General features: G+C 38.9%; 1 protein-coding gene across 1 annotated transcript in view; it reads right to left on the bottom strand.

Annotated features, from left to right (window-relative positions):
• Positions 1-18,186, bottom strand: part of PLPPR1 (phospholipid phosphatase related 1) — a 139,725-nt gene that overhangs the window by 65,904 nt on the left and 55,635 nt on the right. Inside the window, exon 2 of the mRNA XM_074932283.1 lies at positions 12,073-12,181. Coding sequence (XP_074788384.1) covers positions 12,073-12,135 — 63 coding nt within the window. The 5' untranslated portion in view covers positions 12,136-12,181. The remainder of the gene's footprint in view (positions 1-12,072; positions 12,182-18,186) is intronic.

Raw genomic sequence — 18,186 nt, 5'->3', positions numbered from 1 at the left:
AAACTTGCCTGCACTTCCAGACCAATGTTATTTAATAGAGTAGTGGAGGTTTACAGTCATTAGACATTGACGAATGCAGCAGTTACTGTCAAATTAAACTATCTGTTGATATCAAGATTGCAGGACTCTTAGACCAATCATAAGAATCAGAGACAATGTTTTAAATTAAGTAGAAAACTACCAACACATTTTACTTCACATAAATGGACAGTCTTATTAATATGTATAACACATTATAAAAGACATTTTATTTACCTTCAACATTTTCCAAACTCAACAGGAAGCTTTTAAAAAAACAATTACCTTATCACTTTGAATCTCATCCGCTGCTTGCAAGTCATGTTGTGTCTGAACCAATCCTTTCATGCAACTCTTTATCACTGCTGGGCAGTCATATTAAAAATTAATAATAATAACTTCATTATTCAGAATCTATAATCACCTCACTACATAACTGAGAATGCAGGGTGGGGAAGAAGGAAGAACTTTGAGTTTGAAAACTTCCATAAAATCTCTAGATTCTGGTTCTCTCTTCTGTCCCTTTCACCTAAAGATACCATTCCACTTTAAATGTTAGCCCTGTCAAAACAAGTAGAAATACTCACTGTTATTTGCTATTTACTATTTATCATGTTATTTGCTATTTATCGTGACAAGGTTTGGTCTTCATTCAAGAATAGTCTGTCTGAACCTGGATTTAATGTTACTGATGTTCCTCAAGATTCTCTTTAACAAGTCTCCATGTACACAAAGGGCAGTTTTACCTCCTTCAGTCTTACTAAACAAAGAGACAGTAGCAGAAAGCATTAAGATGCATATGTGCTTTTTGTAAGAAGCTAAATAGTGGATAGCATGGAGAAGAGTCCACGGAAATTACTTCAGGTTGCAGATGTTAAGAAAAAGAGCACAGGGATATATAGCTCATTGACTTAAAAAAACAGACTGAGGTGGCAAGGCTTGGAACAGAAAGCTTTGTTTAACATCTTGAGTTCTACAACAAAGAATGTGGACAAGAAAATCAACACACTATTAGTAATCAACACACATTTTCATACTGGGCAGACAAAACTGGTTTTAAGGTTCCAACTGCACACAGCTGTAAAATTCAGGAGGATTTTTTACATGATTCATTCCTTTACCAATTCTCTGATACCCATCTTTTTTGTTCTTCCCTACCTTCTCTTTTCACTGCCACTGGGCCTAGACTCTCTCCTTCACAACACATTGCATCACTTATTAGAAAGAATATTAGGATACGTGTTTTTCCAATGAGGATACTCAAAAGCTAAGCAGGTTGCTTAGCAAGGTAATAGGAAAACTCAACTGGACATGGCCAGAGCAACGTAATATAGCCTCTGCTCTTCTGAGCCCTCCTGCGCCTAGAGACCTCCAGAGATCCTTTCCCATATAAATTATTTTGCTAGTCTATGACCTTCCTTTTAACTCGAAGCATAGACTTAGGTCTCTAACTCACATGGCTGCTTTTCTTGTTCAAATCACACCTACTCTGTGTTTTTTCCAAGTCCCAAAGTGTTCCCTCTACAGAAAACCATTTTCAATAAGAATGAAAAGCCAGAAACTCACCATGATAAACCAGTGCTGGCATGTATTCATATGAAACCAACACTGTATAAAGCATTATGTTCCCACAATTTCCTCAGTTTGAGAGTTTCGGTACGTTTCCTACCATTACAACAGAGCTGCGCTGATTTTTGTTTTGGCTGGTTTAAATAAAATCATAAAGATCCCTGATGACTACTGATTTAACTAGTTCCAAGTCAAAGATCAGCACAACTATAAAACTAATAAAAGTGTAATCTGTTATCCAATTTATTTTAAAGGTTAATTCACTCCATGATAATTGGAATCTTATATTGGTCAGGTATTAATAAGAAACTAGATTACATTTATGAGATACATTTACACAGTTTTTTCTTTAATTTTATAAAAAAATACAGTACTGATTAGAGACTACGATAAATCAAATGGAAATCTGATCAATAGTTCCATTATTGATATTGAAAAACAAAGTATCACAAACTATTTTGAGAGAAGGTTTAAGGGCCCAATTTCTCTCTCTCCATGAAGCATCCAAAACTCACAATGAGTCTTGAAAAATCAAGTAGACTGTTATACATAGCTTAAACTAAATAAAAGTGGCATTAATTCAATAATGTTGTACATCTGCACAAAATAATCACACACTAAATTTCTGTGTTTTAATTAAGTATATAACAAGTATTGATTTCTTAATATTAGTAGTATTAGCAGTATTTCTCCTTTCAGTTATGCCAAGTCTACACTCCAAAAATAAGCCATTAAGTCATGATGAACTATAGATTATTTATTTTAGGATACACATGCAGCATTTAATAGCTGGGAGAAGAAAATACAGGGATAATCCAGCCATTACATGACCAAATGTCACTATCGTTTAATGTACAGAATTCACTCTACTGAAGTTGTGACAAAACCAACAGTAACTCGAGTAATAATTGCATCACTAGTTCCAAGCTGCTTTAATGTCATTACAGCATATTTTTGGTAGGCCACATCAATAATTACTGTAGAATTATAAAAAGTTTAACATGCTGTAACATTATGAAAAGTTAATAAATTATACAAACTTATTTTAAACTTGAAAAAGCCTATCCCTCACGTGCCCTATTACATGGGCTCTCCCATTCATCTGCTCATGTGATCAGGTCAGAGAAGGAAATGACATGAGAGAGAAATGTATAACAGGGGCTTGGGGTATGCTTAAAACTTTTGGGCAAAACAGCCTGGCTTTTTGCACTGACTCTTTGCAAACATGCAGAAGCTTTGCTGCAAAGCTGCTAGAGACCACAGCCAGCCACAGAATTCTACATATGTCTAGTCTGGTGCAGATCTTAATCCCAGTGGGTACTATAAACACATCACCCAAAAGTAAGAGTTACAGACCATTATGAACAACCATTTGATTTCTCGAACTGTGCAACAACTCTTTAAAAATCGATTATGTGCTTAGTAAAATATTGATTAATCATTCATCTAACAACCTTTTCTAAAAATCTATCTGCAATAGAAATCTTGACCATTAAATCACTGTTTCAAGATGAAGATGCATCTTTATTCCTGGCTCTTTAACTTAAAACTGGAGTGTTCCAGGAAGAGCTAATACAATTTATCATTGTATATTTATACAGATATCCTAAGTCTTATGAAGCCCAAACTTCTGAATCAGAAGTATTGTTTTAGGCATGGCATCAAGCTGAAAGATAATCTGTGAAGACTCATGAACTCTAAAACTGAGGGTCCATCTCTAATCGTTGTTGTAAGCAATCATCATCACAAGTGATGATTTCTGGTGTGTTAAGACTTGACTGCCCATTTAGCATCATGTGCACAAGATGTAACAACCTTCAAAAGATTGATTCCCAGCAATACCACTCTCACATATTTCCTGCAAACACATCTGCATATGATCAGTTTTGATATAGCCTCTTCAACAGCCCCACTGAGTTTACAGCTGTGAACAAATACATGACACATGCAAAATTACCCATGTGAGAGCATATGACTGGGCTTTAGGAATATGGTCTGAGATCTACTTGTACTATATCCAACACCGCACAGAAACTGCTGGTGAAATACATTACTGAGGTGCACTATAAGAAAATACATCAGACAGAAAAGCTAAAATGCTGGGATGTGGGGATGGACTGAGGGGAAGTAGCAGGCCTCTCTTCAGACTGCCCCAGAATTCATGAAATAAATCATAAAACCTGAGGTGCACCAGCCCAGTGAGCTAGAAATACGGAAACTTACAGTATAATTTCTCCAGAAGGCTGTATGTTATTTGTTGCCACATCCTGCTGCATTCATACCAGCTTTAGTTATTTTGTGTTATTCAGGGCATGGTAACTGGACTATCCATTTGCGCTTCAGAGGGAGAAGACACCACAGTTTTGTAGCTATTTGCTTCCCACACAAAGGCAACAAAACATTCTGTCAGCAGCTTGGGAAGTTCCAAGTTGGTGTAATACCCTTGGTTTGTAAAGGAGGCACAAGATTTGTCAGACTGATTCCTAAAGATGGTCTTGCTGGAATTTCTAGGGAGCAGAAAATGCCAGTTTCTTTCAAAGCTAAATCGTTTGTACGAATCTGTTTGCTGTAAGACTGATCTTGACATCACCCTTGTAAGAATGCCAAAACAACCCCCTCCTTTTCCATGTCTGGAGTGATTTCTGACTCCTGACCAACCAAGTCCTTTGCAAGCCTGATGAAATTGGACACGATGCTTAAGAGAGACCTATTTAACTTTTGAAAATTCTCCTGATGTCAACACCATTGTCAAAAATACTGAACAGGTTTGATATTGTGCAATATGCTTAAAGCATCTTGTTTTGCTCTGAGGTTTCTCAGATCTTTCCTACTGATCAGTTCTGGGAAGGCTTGATTTTGTGAGTCCATATTAATTCCTTTTCACCCTTTTTAAAAATTCATGTAACGTGCAAATTAAATATAATGCTAAATAAATGCAGGGATATTCCTACAGACCAAAGAAAAAAAGTGCTGACATAAGCAGACCAGAGGAAATAGTGGAACTGTGTCACAGAAGAGTCAATAATACAATAATGCAATGATATAATGCAATGCAATCACCTGCAATGATCTCCAAATTTTCATGTATCTGAGCAAATAAGTAGCTCAACACTCTGTGCTTAGGAGAGAAAATATGAAAACCCCTCAGGTCTTTAAAGTATGCTAACAAACACAAAAAATGTAACACATCAACTGCTCTAGCACAATCTGCAAGAAACGTAAAAATCTAAGTATGCTTCTGAAAAGAATGGAGGGAAAAATTCAGCAGTACTTTTCACTGATAATATCACTCTGTTCCCATTGGGAGATAGCTGCCTATGGTACATATTGTATGTATTGTATGTATCTTCACATTGTTATCTATTTTAAGCCTAATTAAAGTTGCCCAGTCATTTCTGGAAATACCTTCCATCTTAGAAGGCTTCAAACCTGGCATGTAGAGTTCTGCACATACAATACAAAAAACTTGCACAAATAACACTGGGTTTTCTAACCAATTTTGTTAACATTTCTATACAATCAGTTCTGATTACTAGCTTTTCTATCAGAAATTGACTAGAGCTATGGGATTTTTTAACTTATGTATTGGCAAAATGCATTTCTTCTTAAAAAAACAAAGCAAATCCAATCTCCCTAACTGCTGCATCATTAAAAAAACACAATTCCTTCTCTTACAAACCTTGTTATATAGACCGACATCATATAAATTGCAGTAGTTCTCAGAAGTGTTGGCTAGTTTCAGGGTACAGTGAAACAGATAAAGTAGTATGTTCACAGCATTTTTCTCTACTACCAAATTAATTTTTTTATTACTCAAAGAATTTTTGGTTCCTTTCTCTCTTCCTTGACAACTGCACCAAATTCACTGGTGCAAGCCCTAAAATGTTATTCAGGCTGTGAAAGGGATTATCTGAGATGGGAAATTTCCAGAATAAAGAGGGAGGATACAAAATAGGTTTTACGTGTCTGCAAGCAACAGCAGAACCCTTTTTTCACTTACGTTTTAAAGAAAAAATGCAGTCAAGCAGCTAATCCGTCTTGGGCAGTCCCTTAATATTAATTTTAAGATGTCCTCAAGAAGTCAAAAAGAACGAAATAACAATCTGCTTTTTTCAGAGTGTCCATTTTGGCCATGAGTTTTCTGTGATCTTTGCCTAATTGTGAAGCACCTAGAAGGATTATTGTTTCATAAAATTTTTAGTTTATAGTCAGGTATTATGAAAACTGCCTAGCAATTAAAAAAACCCTAATCCAACATTCAGGAGACACCTATTCACGCAGATTAAACCAATTTTACAACATGGAGTTATCTAGTCATCTGGAACAAAGGAGGCATGTGGTAGAGACACAAAGCAAACAATAGGAAATGAGTGGCAAATGGGGAACATAAAGACACATTTAGAAAGAGCAACAAAATGCTGAGTGAATAAAATAAAAAACAATGAATCCCAAGAAACAGAAGTGTCTGAAGCATGGGGATTATGCAGAAACATCACCCTGCCATAAAACAAGTTCCTACGAACTCACAGCATCTGTCACCATCAATTCACACAGTCAGTCTAACTAGAGGATCTAATGACAGGCACTTTATATACAACACCCGCACATGACATGTCCCTTGGGGCATTTTGTCCTCACAGCATCCCAGTGGAGCAGCACAGCACTACTGCTTGCATGGCACAGATGGAGAAACAACATAAGAGCTTTAAATAGCTATGTGCAAGACACCTATAGCAAGGGGAAGGATTGAGGTGGCACACACGAACCACTGGGAAATCCTTCTTTTCTGCCTCAGCAGGAAACAAAAATCAAAAAGTCCCAAATGGCAGATACTGGATGCTGCTACAGAACAGAGTCACTAATCACTGCAACTATTCTGAAGTTTGTTCAACTTGGGATGCCTTTTTAGTTAATGTTTACAATAAAATCTGCCTGGATTTTTTTGGTGTTTTCTAGAACTGGGCATTACCTTGCCAATATTAAAACCTGTATTTTGAATATTCAGAACTGTGTTTGTATGTCCTTTATGCTATTTTAATCATATCAATAAAGCTCTAATGCAATCAGCAAGTTTTTCTTATGAGAGAAGTGACTTAGAAACACAAATAAGAAAGCCACTCCCAATACCTCCAATGCCTCTTTCAAATGTTGCTTTGAGGACCACAGCACACAGAATAAGACATTTCACACTCCCTGAACACTGCTCAAAATTAGAGGGCACCAGCCAGTACACCCAAATGTGAAAAAGCTTACATTTTCAGAACACCTAAGCAAAAAAATATAATTAAAAAATGCCACATATGTTGTGACTGTTCTAAATTTAGTTATTTTTCAGAGCTCCCTAAACCCTGCTGTGATGCTGATGACAAATAGGAGTTCAAGAGGCACTTGTGTCACACAAATTATTTCCGTACTACAGAAATTCTCCTGCTGAAGGGTAGTTCAGCTTTTGGCTTGACTACGTGAAATACTGGCAGGAAAATGGAGGCAGGCAAAGAAGAATTCATTCTTTCTATGCTTCTATAAATCAAAACATTTTTTTAAAATTATGTTTGAACTGATACTTGGAAGATGACTCAATCTGTCCAAAACTAAAACCAAAAAGTAAAGGAAAATTTACCCCACTTAAAGAGACCCTATGAGGCTGTAATGTATCTACAGTTCGAATCAAAGTTTACATCAGAAAACATGTAAGACTAGAGCTTTGTATTCTGCAGCATTTTTCATTTTATTCATGGAGGAAAAGGAGAGAAGATATTTTTCTTACAAAATCTTCATTTCTTTGCAATGTGATATTATCGAGTTGTCAAGAAGAAACAGTTTCCACTCTGCCTGCAAAAGCTTTCCTGAGGGCAGAACAATGGATTTAGAGTGAAAAAGTAGAATCTTCAGATTACAGAATTTGAAAGATGTCCAATGTCTGAAGTTTTAATGGTGTTGCTTATTAAGAGTATACCCTTACTACCTTGTCAATGACAGGATTACAATAATCCAGAGTAAAGCACAATGTGGCACATACATCAGTCATATTAAAGTCACTTGGTATTCAGTAACTCTTTGATCAGTTTAAGACAGTTTAATTAAATCTTGTGCCAGAAAATTGCAGTGTTTTCATGTGCAAAGACACACCTCAGAAGCACTTGACCCCTCACACCCTGAAACAACTCAAGCCCTCAAACCTGGGCTTATAGTGTGAGAAGCAGAAGAGGGAAAAAGTAAGTAGAAAGCGCCGCATCAGCACAAATTCCAGAATAAATTTCTCCTTTTATTATCTAGAGAGCCATTACAGTTATAACTGCCATTGACAGAGAACAGATGACAGGGTTTTCTTTGCAGGAAAAAGAGGAAGTGTTACTTCCTTATTGCTTCTTTTAAAATCATCGTTCAAACAGACACAATGGCTCAAAAGTTGTTCACATGCCTTCCTCCTGAAGTAACGTATAGTTGTGGGGATGCTGTTTACTCATACTATGCAACTATCCTTCCAGAAAACTGGCCCCACTGTGTACAAAACACACCCCCCCAGCCAGGTGTGATTCTACCTGTCCCCACGTTCAGCCAGTATACGTGTGGATGTTATGGGGAAGGATGTAACATAGCATTTCTTGGATCAAATCTTGCAAAGCAGGGTTGCAAAATAATGAGACAGCTGTGCTGAAATGTCATTAAAGATGTTTCTGACAGCACTTTATCACACATATCCCATCAGGTGAAAGAGGGGGGAGGTGCTCCACAAAGAGTTTTGGCAACAAATGCCACTGTAAGTCAAAGTATGTGAAAAAGTAAGACTATGTGAGAAAATTTTTCCTGTCATCCCAGATGCTGCTTCTCCTACTTTTTCTCATGCTTGCCTATAACACATAAGACCACTTTAATGATCAGTCCTGGCCATCAACAAATCCTCAAACAGGCTGCTGTGCACTATTTGCATTTTCCAGAATGGATCCAGGGCATACCAACAGTTAGGAGCTTTATAGCCTCTGCTGCATGCTCTGTGTCCATCAGTGGCTCCAAAGGGCTCTGGAAGCTACTGGAGTAGGGCATTCTGCTCTTTGCACTTCTATTTAACAACCACCAGCAGCTAACAGTATCAGTGCTCATGGACAGGTACTCAGCAGTGTGTACACTGCTCAAAGCAGTGGCACATATTCAGCTGAATGAGGAATGAAATTGGTCTCATCTTGTTGCAACCTCTTACATGTAAACCAAGGCTGGGTGAGGGCCTCCTGATGGCTCCTTTCACTGATGGTGGCTGCAAGCAATGCTGCAAAGTCAGGCAGGGAAAAGTAGAATATTATTCTTCTGTACGTCCAAATTAATTGCTTATGTGTTTAACAAAATGTAGTACCAAATCTTCATCTGGTGACAAATGACAGAATGTCATGACAGTCATACTCTTATAACACAATAGAGAACCATCTAGAATGCTGCCTGCATTATTTGGGAGAGGGACTCAGATTTGATAAGTGGCTGAAAATTAGTTTAATGATTCCCTACTCATAATGTGACATTGTGTTTCTAATTAGGGACTGAAAACGTTGATTTAACATTTCTGTCATTGTAGATTAGACAACACGTGCTATTGCTATATTATTAAAAAGTTCATACTTTGAACATAAAAAGGAATTTGTAGAGTCAGGCACAAAATTTAAGCTTTTATAATGAGCCATTCACCTTCAGGTCAAGTTTCATGCTAACTAACTGCTACAAGTTAGTTTAGTGTAAGGAAAATGAAATGGGGAAAAAAACCCACGAGTGTCACATTCGTACAGACTGAAGCATAACGGTATTTAAAATGTCCAAACTGTTTGTGAGACCTCATTTCCACCACTGCCATCACAACTTCTTTGAATGTACACTGTATACTGGGCAGTTAGCAAACATCTACTGGCAGGGCATCTGACATGATGATCAAGGCTCAGCACTTTTTTTCTTAAGAGCAAGTATCTCAAAGCTTTTAATCACAGGACCACATTCCATGGAAGACAGTCAGGGAGACAGTACATTCTGGGGAACAGGTCTATGATAATATTCACTGACCATCTCTTTTCCTACTCACGATCACCTAACATGTCTGCTGCTAGATTGTCTTCACATGGAAAAGTATTATCAGGAAAGCAGGCAACATTTATTTTTAGCTGTACTGTATGCACCTTTGGCAACTGCAGCAAGATGTCACACAGCTAATCAATTCTCATGGTTGCTTCAAAGCTACAAAAATAGGGCCCATCCTAACCCAGGCAATCCAGCACAGGGCTTGGTGTCTAAGGCAGCTCATCTAAAAAGCACTTCCTTTAGTCTCAGAAGCACAGCAGTAGAACAGCACCCTCAGCATGCCTTAAGATTTACAGGGACTTTTCAGACCGAATGGCTACTATCAATCATCTCTGCATTCCCCGCAGGAAATTAGATTTCCGATTGTTTAATGCCACAATGCTTGACATAAGTCTATGAATTTGCAGTTCCAGTAGTGCTACATTAAAAATCTATACTGTGGTCAAAGAGGGGAAGAAATATATGTTTTCATCAAATGTAGCAGCGAGAACATCTTTTCAGAAACTAGCTCTCTGCTTTTGATTGATTTTTAATTTCAAATTGTGTTTTAATCAACAAGGCAAATATAAGAAAGGACAAGGAAAGTACACTTATGGGGCAAAAAATTCTTTCCTCTTCCTCCCCTAAAAAGATTTATTCTTATATTCATGTTAGTCTTGTCTACAGTAAGGACAATTTATATCTCTGTCATAGGCTGCCAATCAGGCTCATCATTCATACATTTAGAAGACTAGAAGTCTTCAGAGCTACTTGTTTATGCAAGAAATTTGAGACATCTTATTCCTGATGGTATTTATTGGGTTTCTTCTGAGCTTATTACTAGTTTTTTTTCCCTTCTTTTAACCTTTCTTTCTCTACCTGATGGGATAAAGTAGTGACCCATTGTCTCAGCCAGAACAGCCCCTCAGTCTCCCTGGGGAGCAGAGACAGAGATTCTCCAGGAAGTTGGACATAATGTCCATGACAAATCCCTGTGAAGTACTGCAAGGCTCAATCACCTTCCCACACTGGTCTCTGCCATAGTTGCAGCTGGGAAGACCCTATGCCAAGCTTTACTAGTGGTTTTATTACGCTTTTCCTCCGTCCACCTTCCAACCAGATTCCTCCTGCAAGGAAGGCCCATCCAAGTCAAAAGGAAAACTACTACTTACATTAGATTAAGCACCCAGGGATTATCTGACTGTGTTTTGGAGGCTAAGCTGGTAGTACAAAAAGTAGGAAGTGTATATAAGGGAAGTGTATCTCCTGGCTGGAGAAGACACTATGAGGAGGGAACTCCAGGTGAGTAGGGGTTAGAGAGGTCCTGCATACCACTGCATGCTTTTCCCATGTCCCTGGGGAAAGATCAGTGCCCAGGAGCTCTGGAAACAACAGTTCAGAGTGACCTTTACACCTGCTGCTGCAGCACTCTCAAACCTTTCTAAGATTGTTGTGGAAATGGGCTAAGTATTACACAACACCCAGCATCACAAGTAGTCTGTTGCCTGTTCTTAGTGCTTCTCTTGTGGAAGAGCACAAGTCACCTCATAATTTTGGGCGAAAGAGTATTACATCCAAGCTACATCAGGCTCTGAAGACAGTCAGTCACAGGTAGTTATCTCCTCTTCACCATCTAAATTTGATGGAAACTTTTACCCTCTTTGGAAACCAGGAGTTGCCCCACTTGCCAGGAAAACCATCCCAGATTTTAAGCACCAGTTGAACATTCATTGATTTGGATACTTATTTTGGGCCAGTCTACCAGTGTTAGAGTAAGTAGAAGCACCACAAAAAAAGCATTTGTACAGAGTAAAATAATAAGCCAATTAAAAAACCCCAGTCTATCCTTAACAAGGATGTGGAGCCATACTCCATGGTAGGAACAACCACTCCTGTAACTTCACTGCTAGTCAGTTCACAGCCCTTGTGCTAGCCAAGCTCCTTCATTACCCTTAAAGGAGAGGCATGCCTCATCTAAATTTTATGTTCTGCCTCAACTGAAATCAGAGCAGAGTGTTGCTTCCTAAGCCTATGAACCATTAGACTGTGAGATCAGACATTTCCTTAAACAAGGTCTAGTCCTTGCGCAGCAGCAATATGGATATAGGTCTGAGGAAAAATGGGAAGATGAGCAATCATGTACTGCTGACCTGCATCTGCAGCTCCTGCCCACTCTGTACCAAATGCCACAGGATTAGCTGATAAATCAGGTAGAGGTGAGTCTTGAAAACAGAGCATCTACTTGTTCTTGCACGCTTGTACCTAAGATCTGTCTAACTCATGCAGGACTGTTTTCAGGGACACTTGAAGGCACTGAGTACAAGGATGGATATTCATGTTATCAAGTAAGAAAGCATTCTTCCTTACAAACAAAATGGCCAGCAAATTACTTAATTCCTTCATGGCAGAGCTCCCTTCTTTGTAGGCTTGGTAACTGAATGCTGCACTTACCTCAACAAAGATGAAGCAGGGGATGATGGAATAACTTCTCTGGGTATTGTTTCCTAAAGCCATTTCTCATCACACTTCTTGGGGAGGCACTGTTCAAAACTTTATTATCCTGAAAAAGAAAAGATAAAGGTGATTCAGTATGTTTCACATTTTTTGCAAACTCCATATTTAACACAACGAGGTTCGTGACATGGAGCACTGACATACGGGACTAGGGATACAGACTAAAAAGAACATCAGGGTCTAACCTGTAGGCATACAAAATAACCTAAGAAGGCAGTCACTTTTCAGCACAAAAGCAAGAGACAGACACAGGTTACAAGATGCATCGTCTACACAGCAATAACGACTACAACTATTTTCCTTAATTACAGTCCACTCTCACGCAAAGGCTTCTTCCCCAGTATTGTAAAATCACATTTTCAGTGTTTTCTAAATCAAGACATTTTGGTAATTAGCTTGTGAACTTGTACTTTAAAAGACATACTTAGAGTACAGTAATTGTACACATGACCAAAATGTCTATCTGCATGAAGTGTGACCTGCTCAAGATGACAGCATGTCTCAGACACAGAAAAAAACTTACAACAAATACAACAAAAATGCAACAAAGGTCTGGGCCCTTGCTGCAGAGCCTTTCTAGACTGCTATAAATTTTTACATTAACCCGCAAAACCTATCTACTTAGCATTACTTCAGACTACTGGCTATTCTAATTAACATAACCTTATAACGCTCTGCACTAAGACACTTAATCTCTCTCTACAGCACAAAAAGTAAGAAAGGAGAGAACAGGGCACTAACATGGAGAATTTTTACTGAGAGTGCATGTGCTTTTCTGCATGCATGGGGTAACACATCAAGAAGCTGTCTGGTTTAAATTATTTTAGAAAGAGGAATAGCATAGCAGGGAAGGAGGGGCTGCAAGAAGCAGCATGTAGCTCAGAGCTGCTAGGCGCTTGCACAGAGCATGAGGCACAGAAGAGAATGGAAATCCTTTACTATCAATTTCACCGTAAGCATATCAAGCAAGAGCACAGATATAGGTGGGCCCAACCACCCTTCCAACACTCACACAAAAGCCGTGCCCTGATCGTAAGCATCTCCACAGGACAGGGCCAGAGGAGAGGAAGGACGTTAAGCTGGTGTATTTTCCAGAGGATGCTTTGCACAACATCTTTCCCCAGCTCCTTGACCTCACTGGCATCTGGGTGGCAATTCAAGCCTTGGCATATGGAGCCTGTGAGGTTCATGAAGGGGTCAGTGCTTTCTCACCATCTCTCAGCAGGGTTACTGGAAGAATTACTATTATCAGAGCACTGAGTTCAGCAGAGGTTACACAGCTTGATTGAGGAGCTGGATCAGCTGTCAGTGCTTGCCACCTGCACCATGACACAGGCTCTTGTCTTGCCACCTATGAACTACTTAATGTATTTCTTACCTCAGCTCTTCACAATTTGTCTCAGAGCTGTAAAATACACAATGTATATGATGTTTTTTGTAATACAGTTCTAGGCACAGCACAGCTATAGTGACTCCAGTGAAGCCACATCCTGTGTCAGACTGGCTTCTGAACTATTAACCATTGAAAAATGCAGTTCCACGTCAAAGTATTCAGAAAATGTTACCTGTGACATGCTTCAGACACTCCTACCCTACACTGTATACCAGTTCTGGAATACAAATGTTCTGGATTTTCAAAATGTCTGTTTTCCCAAATATATTTCAACTTAGGAGATAAAATGGGGTTTATCTCAGAGGTTAGGATCATTGTTTAGAAAAAAGACAAGGTAATACAACCCCATTTGGTCTGTGGAAAAAACTTCCAACCATTCATTTTTAAACAACAATTTCATACCGTCAGCTCTGGTGCCATGTGGCTTTCCCTTTAACTTGGCAAACATGGGATGCTTGGTAGAGTAGCAAGTTAAACAGTTAGAGCAGCTTACAGAGCATTATTCTACGAAAACTGTTTTTGTATCCCGGAGATACTCTGTCAGCACCTTTTTTGTAAATCCTGTTTTTCAGATGGCTTAATGCAAAGATGTTAATACCTCAGCACCTTCATGAATCCTTTGCCAGATCAAGCTCAGAAATAACTAAGATTTTCCATAACACTGTCCTCTAACTTCAAGCCATGCCTTCAGTTCCAACTGCCGGGATTGCTGCGTGCTCCTAATCAAAGCAAAGGGCTGCAAGCCAACCCAAAAATTTAAGAAACATTCTCAACACGCAACTGAAAGCAACTGCACAGACTAGCAAAGAAGCTGAGGGTTCTTAGTAGTCATATAAAATCACCTAATTTAATGCTAGGGGAGTCCTGATGTCATAAATATGTATCACCATGTCTGTTCTTTTAAGCTTATTGTGCACCACTGGTTTAAAAAACTGCACTGCCTATGGGAAAGCATTTTATGTGCCAGCTTCTCTCCTATGTGATGACATATTTGTGTCAGACGTAAGTAGTAAGAGACCAAATGGTTGCCTGATCAGGTTAGCTAATTCCCAGGTTGTGGGAAAACTCTTAGCTAGCCTGTGCTTGTCATAGTAAGTCTTTTCATCATCTCACTCGACAGAAGAGGAGAGGGGAGGAACGGTGTGATCTTGGTGGGAGCACCATCTTTGTCTCTCTCCAGCTGGCAGTGAGTTCTCTAGTGACACAGACAGCAAAACACAGATTATAGCAATCCCTAGATGCTTCAGTCTGCAGAGCAGTCAGAGATAACCCACTTTTGCCCAAAGAATCAGGGAACCATAATAAGATGTAAAACAAGTGTTCAGTGACAGTCCTGTTTTACAATCCATTAAGACCTCTTTGCATTGAACAAATTTTCATAGCGCAAAGCCTCTGACCAAAGCAACAGGAAGTTACAGCTATAATATTAGCATCTGGTATTGCCGTCTCAAATTTTTTTTACCAATTTGACTCAATTGTTAAGGAAGTCATGTTAGCAAAACTGTAAGAGGCTTTGTAGATCCCACTAGCTGTGACCTTTAAAGGCCTGGTATGTGAGCACTGCATAAGAGTAGAATTGGTCAAATCTGTTCTAATTAGGGACCACTGTAGAGGGAATATTAATAATTTGTAGCTCTGGTATTATCAGGTGCTTCTATTCTTTAAACAATATATATAATTGTATAATACAACATTTGTGAATTAATTAGCATTAGTTAGTTCTCATCTTGCTCAATTTACCCCACACGCATTTTCAGAAAGCCCCTGATCTACAGTGTAGGAGGTTATTGTCTGACATCTCCTGGGAGAACAAGTGGAGACATAGAATATACATAAGTGAATTGAAAATTAACTGAAAAGGGCAGCAAAGAAAAAAGAATTCAAGCTGAAGAGATTTTCTTGCCACAGGGATCCATCCAGGGGAAAAAGAAGTATGTCAAAGAGTGGAGGAAAGAAGAATGTTCTAAAAAGGGTATTTTTTTACAGGTTACTAACCAGCAGAAGAATTTCTAAAAACCCCATTCAGGTATGTTTTAAAGCTTTTTATGTTAGCATGTGGCAGACAACAAAGAGGACATATCTAGGACAAACTAGCATTTGCTGAGGCTTTATAGTATAAGCTTCTGCAGCAGACACAGCACAGCTGATCGTTATTCTGTGTAAGCAGTGCTCAAACCAATTAATTGCTGTTCCATTCCTCAGGAGACAGTGGTCACCATTATGTTTTTTAAGCTACGTCCTGCATAGGTGAGAAGATTATGGCTTTATATATTGCTACAGTGGATATCTAGGAACCCATGGAAAATACTAAAATCAAGAATCCAGAAGAACAAACTGGCACCATTTATCATATTTTTCAACCTATGTTTTGTTTAATCAATACCAATGCATGTTTCTTCTGGCTCAGAGACCACCAGCCTGAAATGCAGCGACAGCTGCGCAGACTAAGACAGCAGCGTAGCTACTGGCACACGTGGGACATCACTGCGGAATCCCAAACCTGCTCAAATCAAACATGAGGAAGGCAACCACTGATCATTTGGTACCAGGATGTGATGCAAGCACAAAGAAATGGACTGGATTTCCTGTCTCTCTTCACCCATACCATTTCATGATCTTTTCAGCAGCAGCTAACATTGTTTCAAAATGAAATGTGACTGTTACATGAGGAGGAAGACAAATCTTGTATTTCTGTAACAATGTAAAAGGTACTTAAAATGCAAGCATTTCCTCTTTTGTAATTTAGTTTAACCTTGCATTAACAATTTGCAACCTTCTGTTGGCAATTGGCTTCAAATTATAAAGATCTTTATTCTCATTAAAATAAGTATTCTATTTACAAGTCAGAAAAAATCACTCAAACTTCTGCACCAGCCCATCAAGGATTAATTTGCCCGACTGAAACATGAAATGGCCCATGTCAAACCTCCATTCCACTAAGAAAACTAGCTCAGACTAATGCCACTGCTGAAGATGATTATCCAAGCTTTTGCAGAGAAACGTACCATTATAACTATTATTTATTACACTAGCCCTTACAGATCTCATTCTAAAGTGGAGTTCTCTACTTCCTGTGGGGGAAACAAGAGACAGAAGTGTTGAAGCAATCTGCCAGATGTCACACAATGATTCAATGTCTAGGCTGAAGAAAGACATTATTCTCACACTCCTGTCAAGTGGTCCATCCACTTGACTATACAGTCTCTACACTTGAAATGTACTTGCTAATTCTTGCCCAAGAACTACGCAGTTCTCATTGTTCATTTAAGTAATACAGGCTTCCCTTAGCCTGCTATCGAAAGCAAACTGGGTTTCCCTTACTGAAACCGTGACAGAATGCACATCACAACTTTGCAAGAGCAACGATCAAACATACACCAAGACGTGACAGCCTCACATCCTCTCTACATAACTTCCCCCCTGGCATGTCCAAAGGCACCTCATTATCCCAGTGCAACCTTCACATGAACATGCATGTAATTCTGAACAGGTTGCAACAGGATAATAGAGGGTTAAAATCTCTTTCCCAAAGCTCTTTTCCACATAAACCTAATCGATGCACACAAAAGGACCTAAGAAATCAAAGGCAAGATTTTCCTGCAGAAGGCAGTCATAGCTATGTAGTGTTTTCTTGGCTAAACGACAGATATTTAGTGTTTTCAAAGTAATAAGAAACACTGAGTGGTGGCATGAATCATTCCAAAACCCAAATTGTGTGAGGAAAAGTGCAAATGACATTGTAGCATGAAGACCTGTTTGTGATTTTGTTTGTCTGCCTTGCATTGAGACATAACAGACTGTTGGTGCTAATGCATAAAACCAGTAAAACTAAGAAAACAGTACCAAGTCTGCAACAATTAGAAGGCATCAGACAACTGGCAGTCAGTTTGCCATCTCAATGAACCAGAACACACTGGTTTTGACCTACAAATGAGAAAGTTATTCTTTGGATCAAGTTGACCTTGATCTATGGAAATGTGTATATACACACGGAGCTTGGGCAAGAGGGAAGACACTCATTTAGCTTCCCATCATCAAAGAACTCTTTAGCCCATCTACCATAAACTGAGGCAACGAGCCACCAACACCACGGCCACCAGACCAGTAACATGGTGTCAGACTAATGACATTGTATGTCCAAACCCTCACTAACAAGTGTGAGTCATACTTGATTTTCAGTTGTTAACTAAGAAATTGCTCAGTAGCGGATCACCAGCAAATGTGTGTCCTAAGTTTCAAGACTTAGCTGGTGACTGTCTCCCAAGAGCACTCCTGTATCAGCAGCATGACTTCCTACTTTGCAAGACCACTGAGAAGAGGAGCAGAACTGATAGAGGAGCTCAGCTTACTGGGTCTAGACCTCAGCACAGAATAAAATTTATTATAAACCTTAACAGCATAAATACCTGGTTTCTATCTAAGCTATGGTCATTCAGAGAAATTGGCCTGTCAGCGAAAGTGCTTCTCACATGTGTTGCCACAGGCTCAATGACAAGAAACTAATTACATATCACTAATGACAGCAAGTAAAAGAACAAAAATCTGCCACCAGTATACAAAATAAATCCACACATGTTCACCATCATAATAAGCAATTTTGGAGCATTTCAGTATCAAGCCAAAAAACCACTTTCTCTGATGAGAGTTCTGACCTTTTT

The sequence above is a fragment of the Athene noctua genome, chromosome Z (genome assembly GCF_965140245.1).
Source record: "Athene noctua chromosome Z, bAthNoc1.hap1.1, whole genome shotgun sequence".
Classification (NCBI taxonomy): Eukaryota; Metazoa; Chordata; class Aves; order Strigiformes; family Strigidae; genus Athene; species Athene noctua.
The sequence above is the reverse complement of the archived record's forward strand: the minus strand, read 5'-3'. Positions and strand labels throughout refer to the sequence as shown.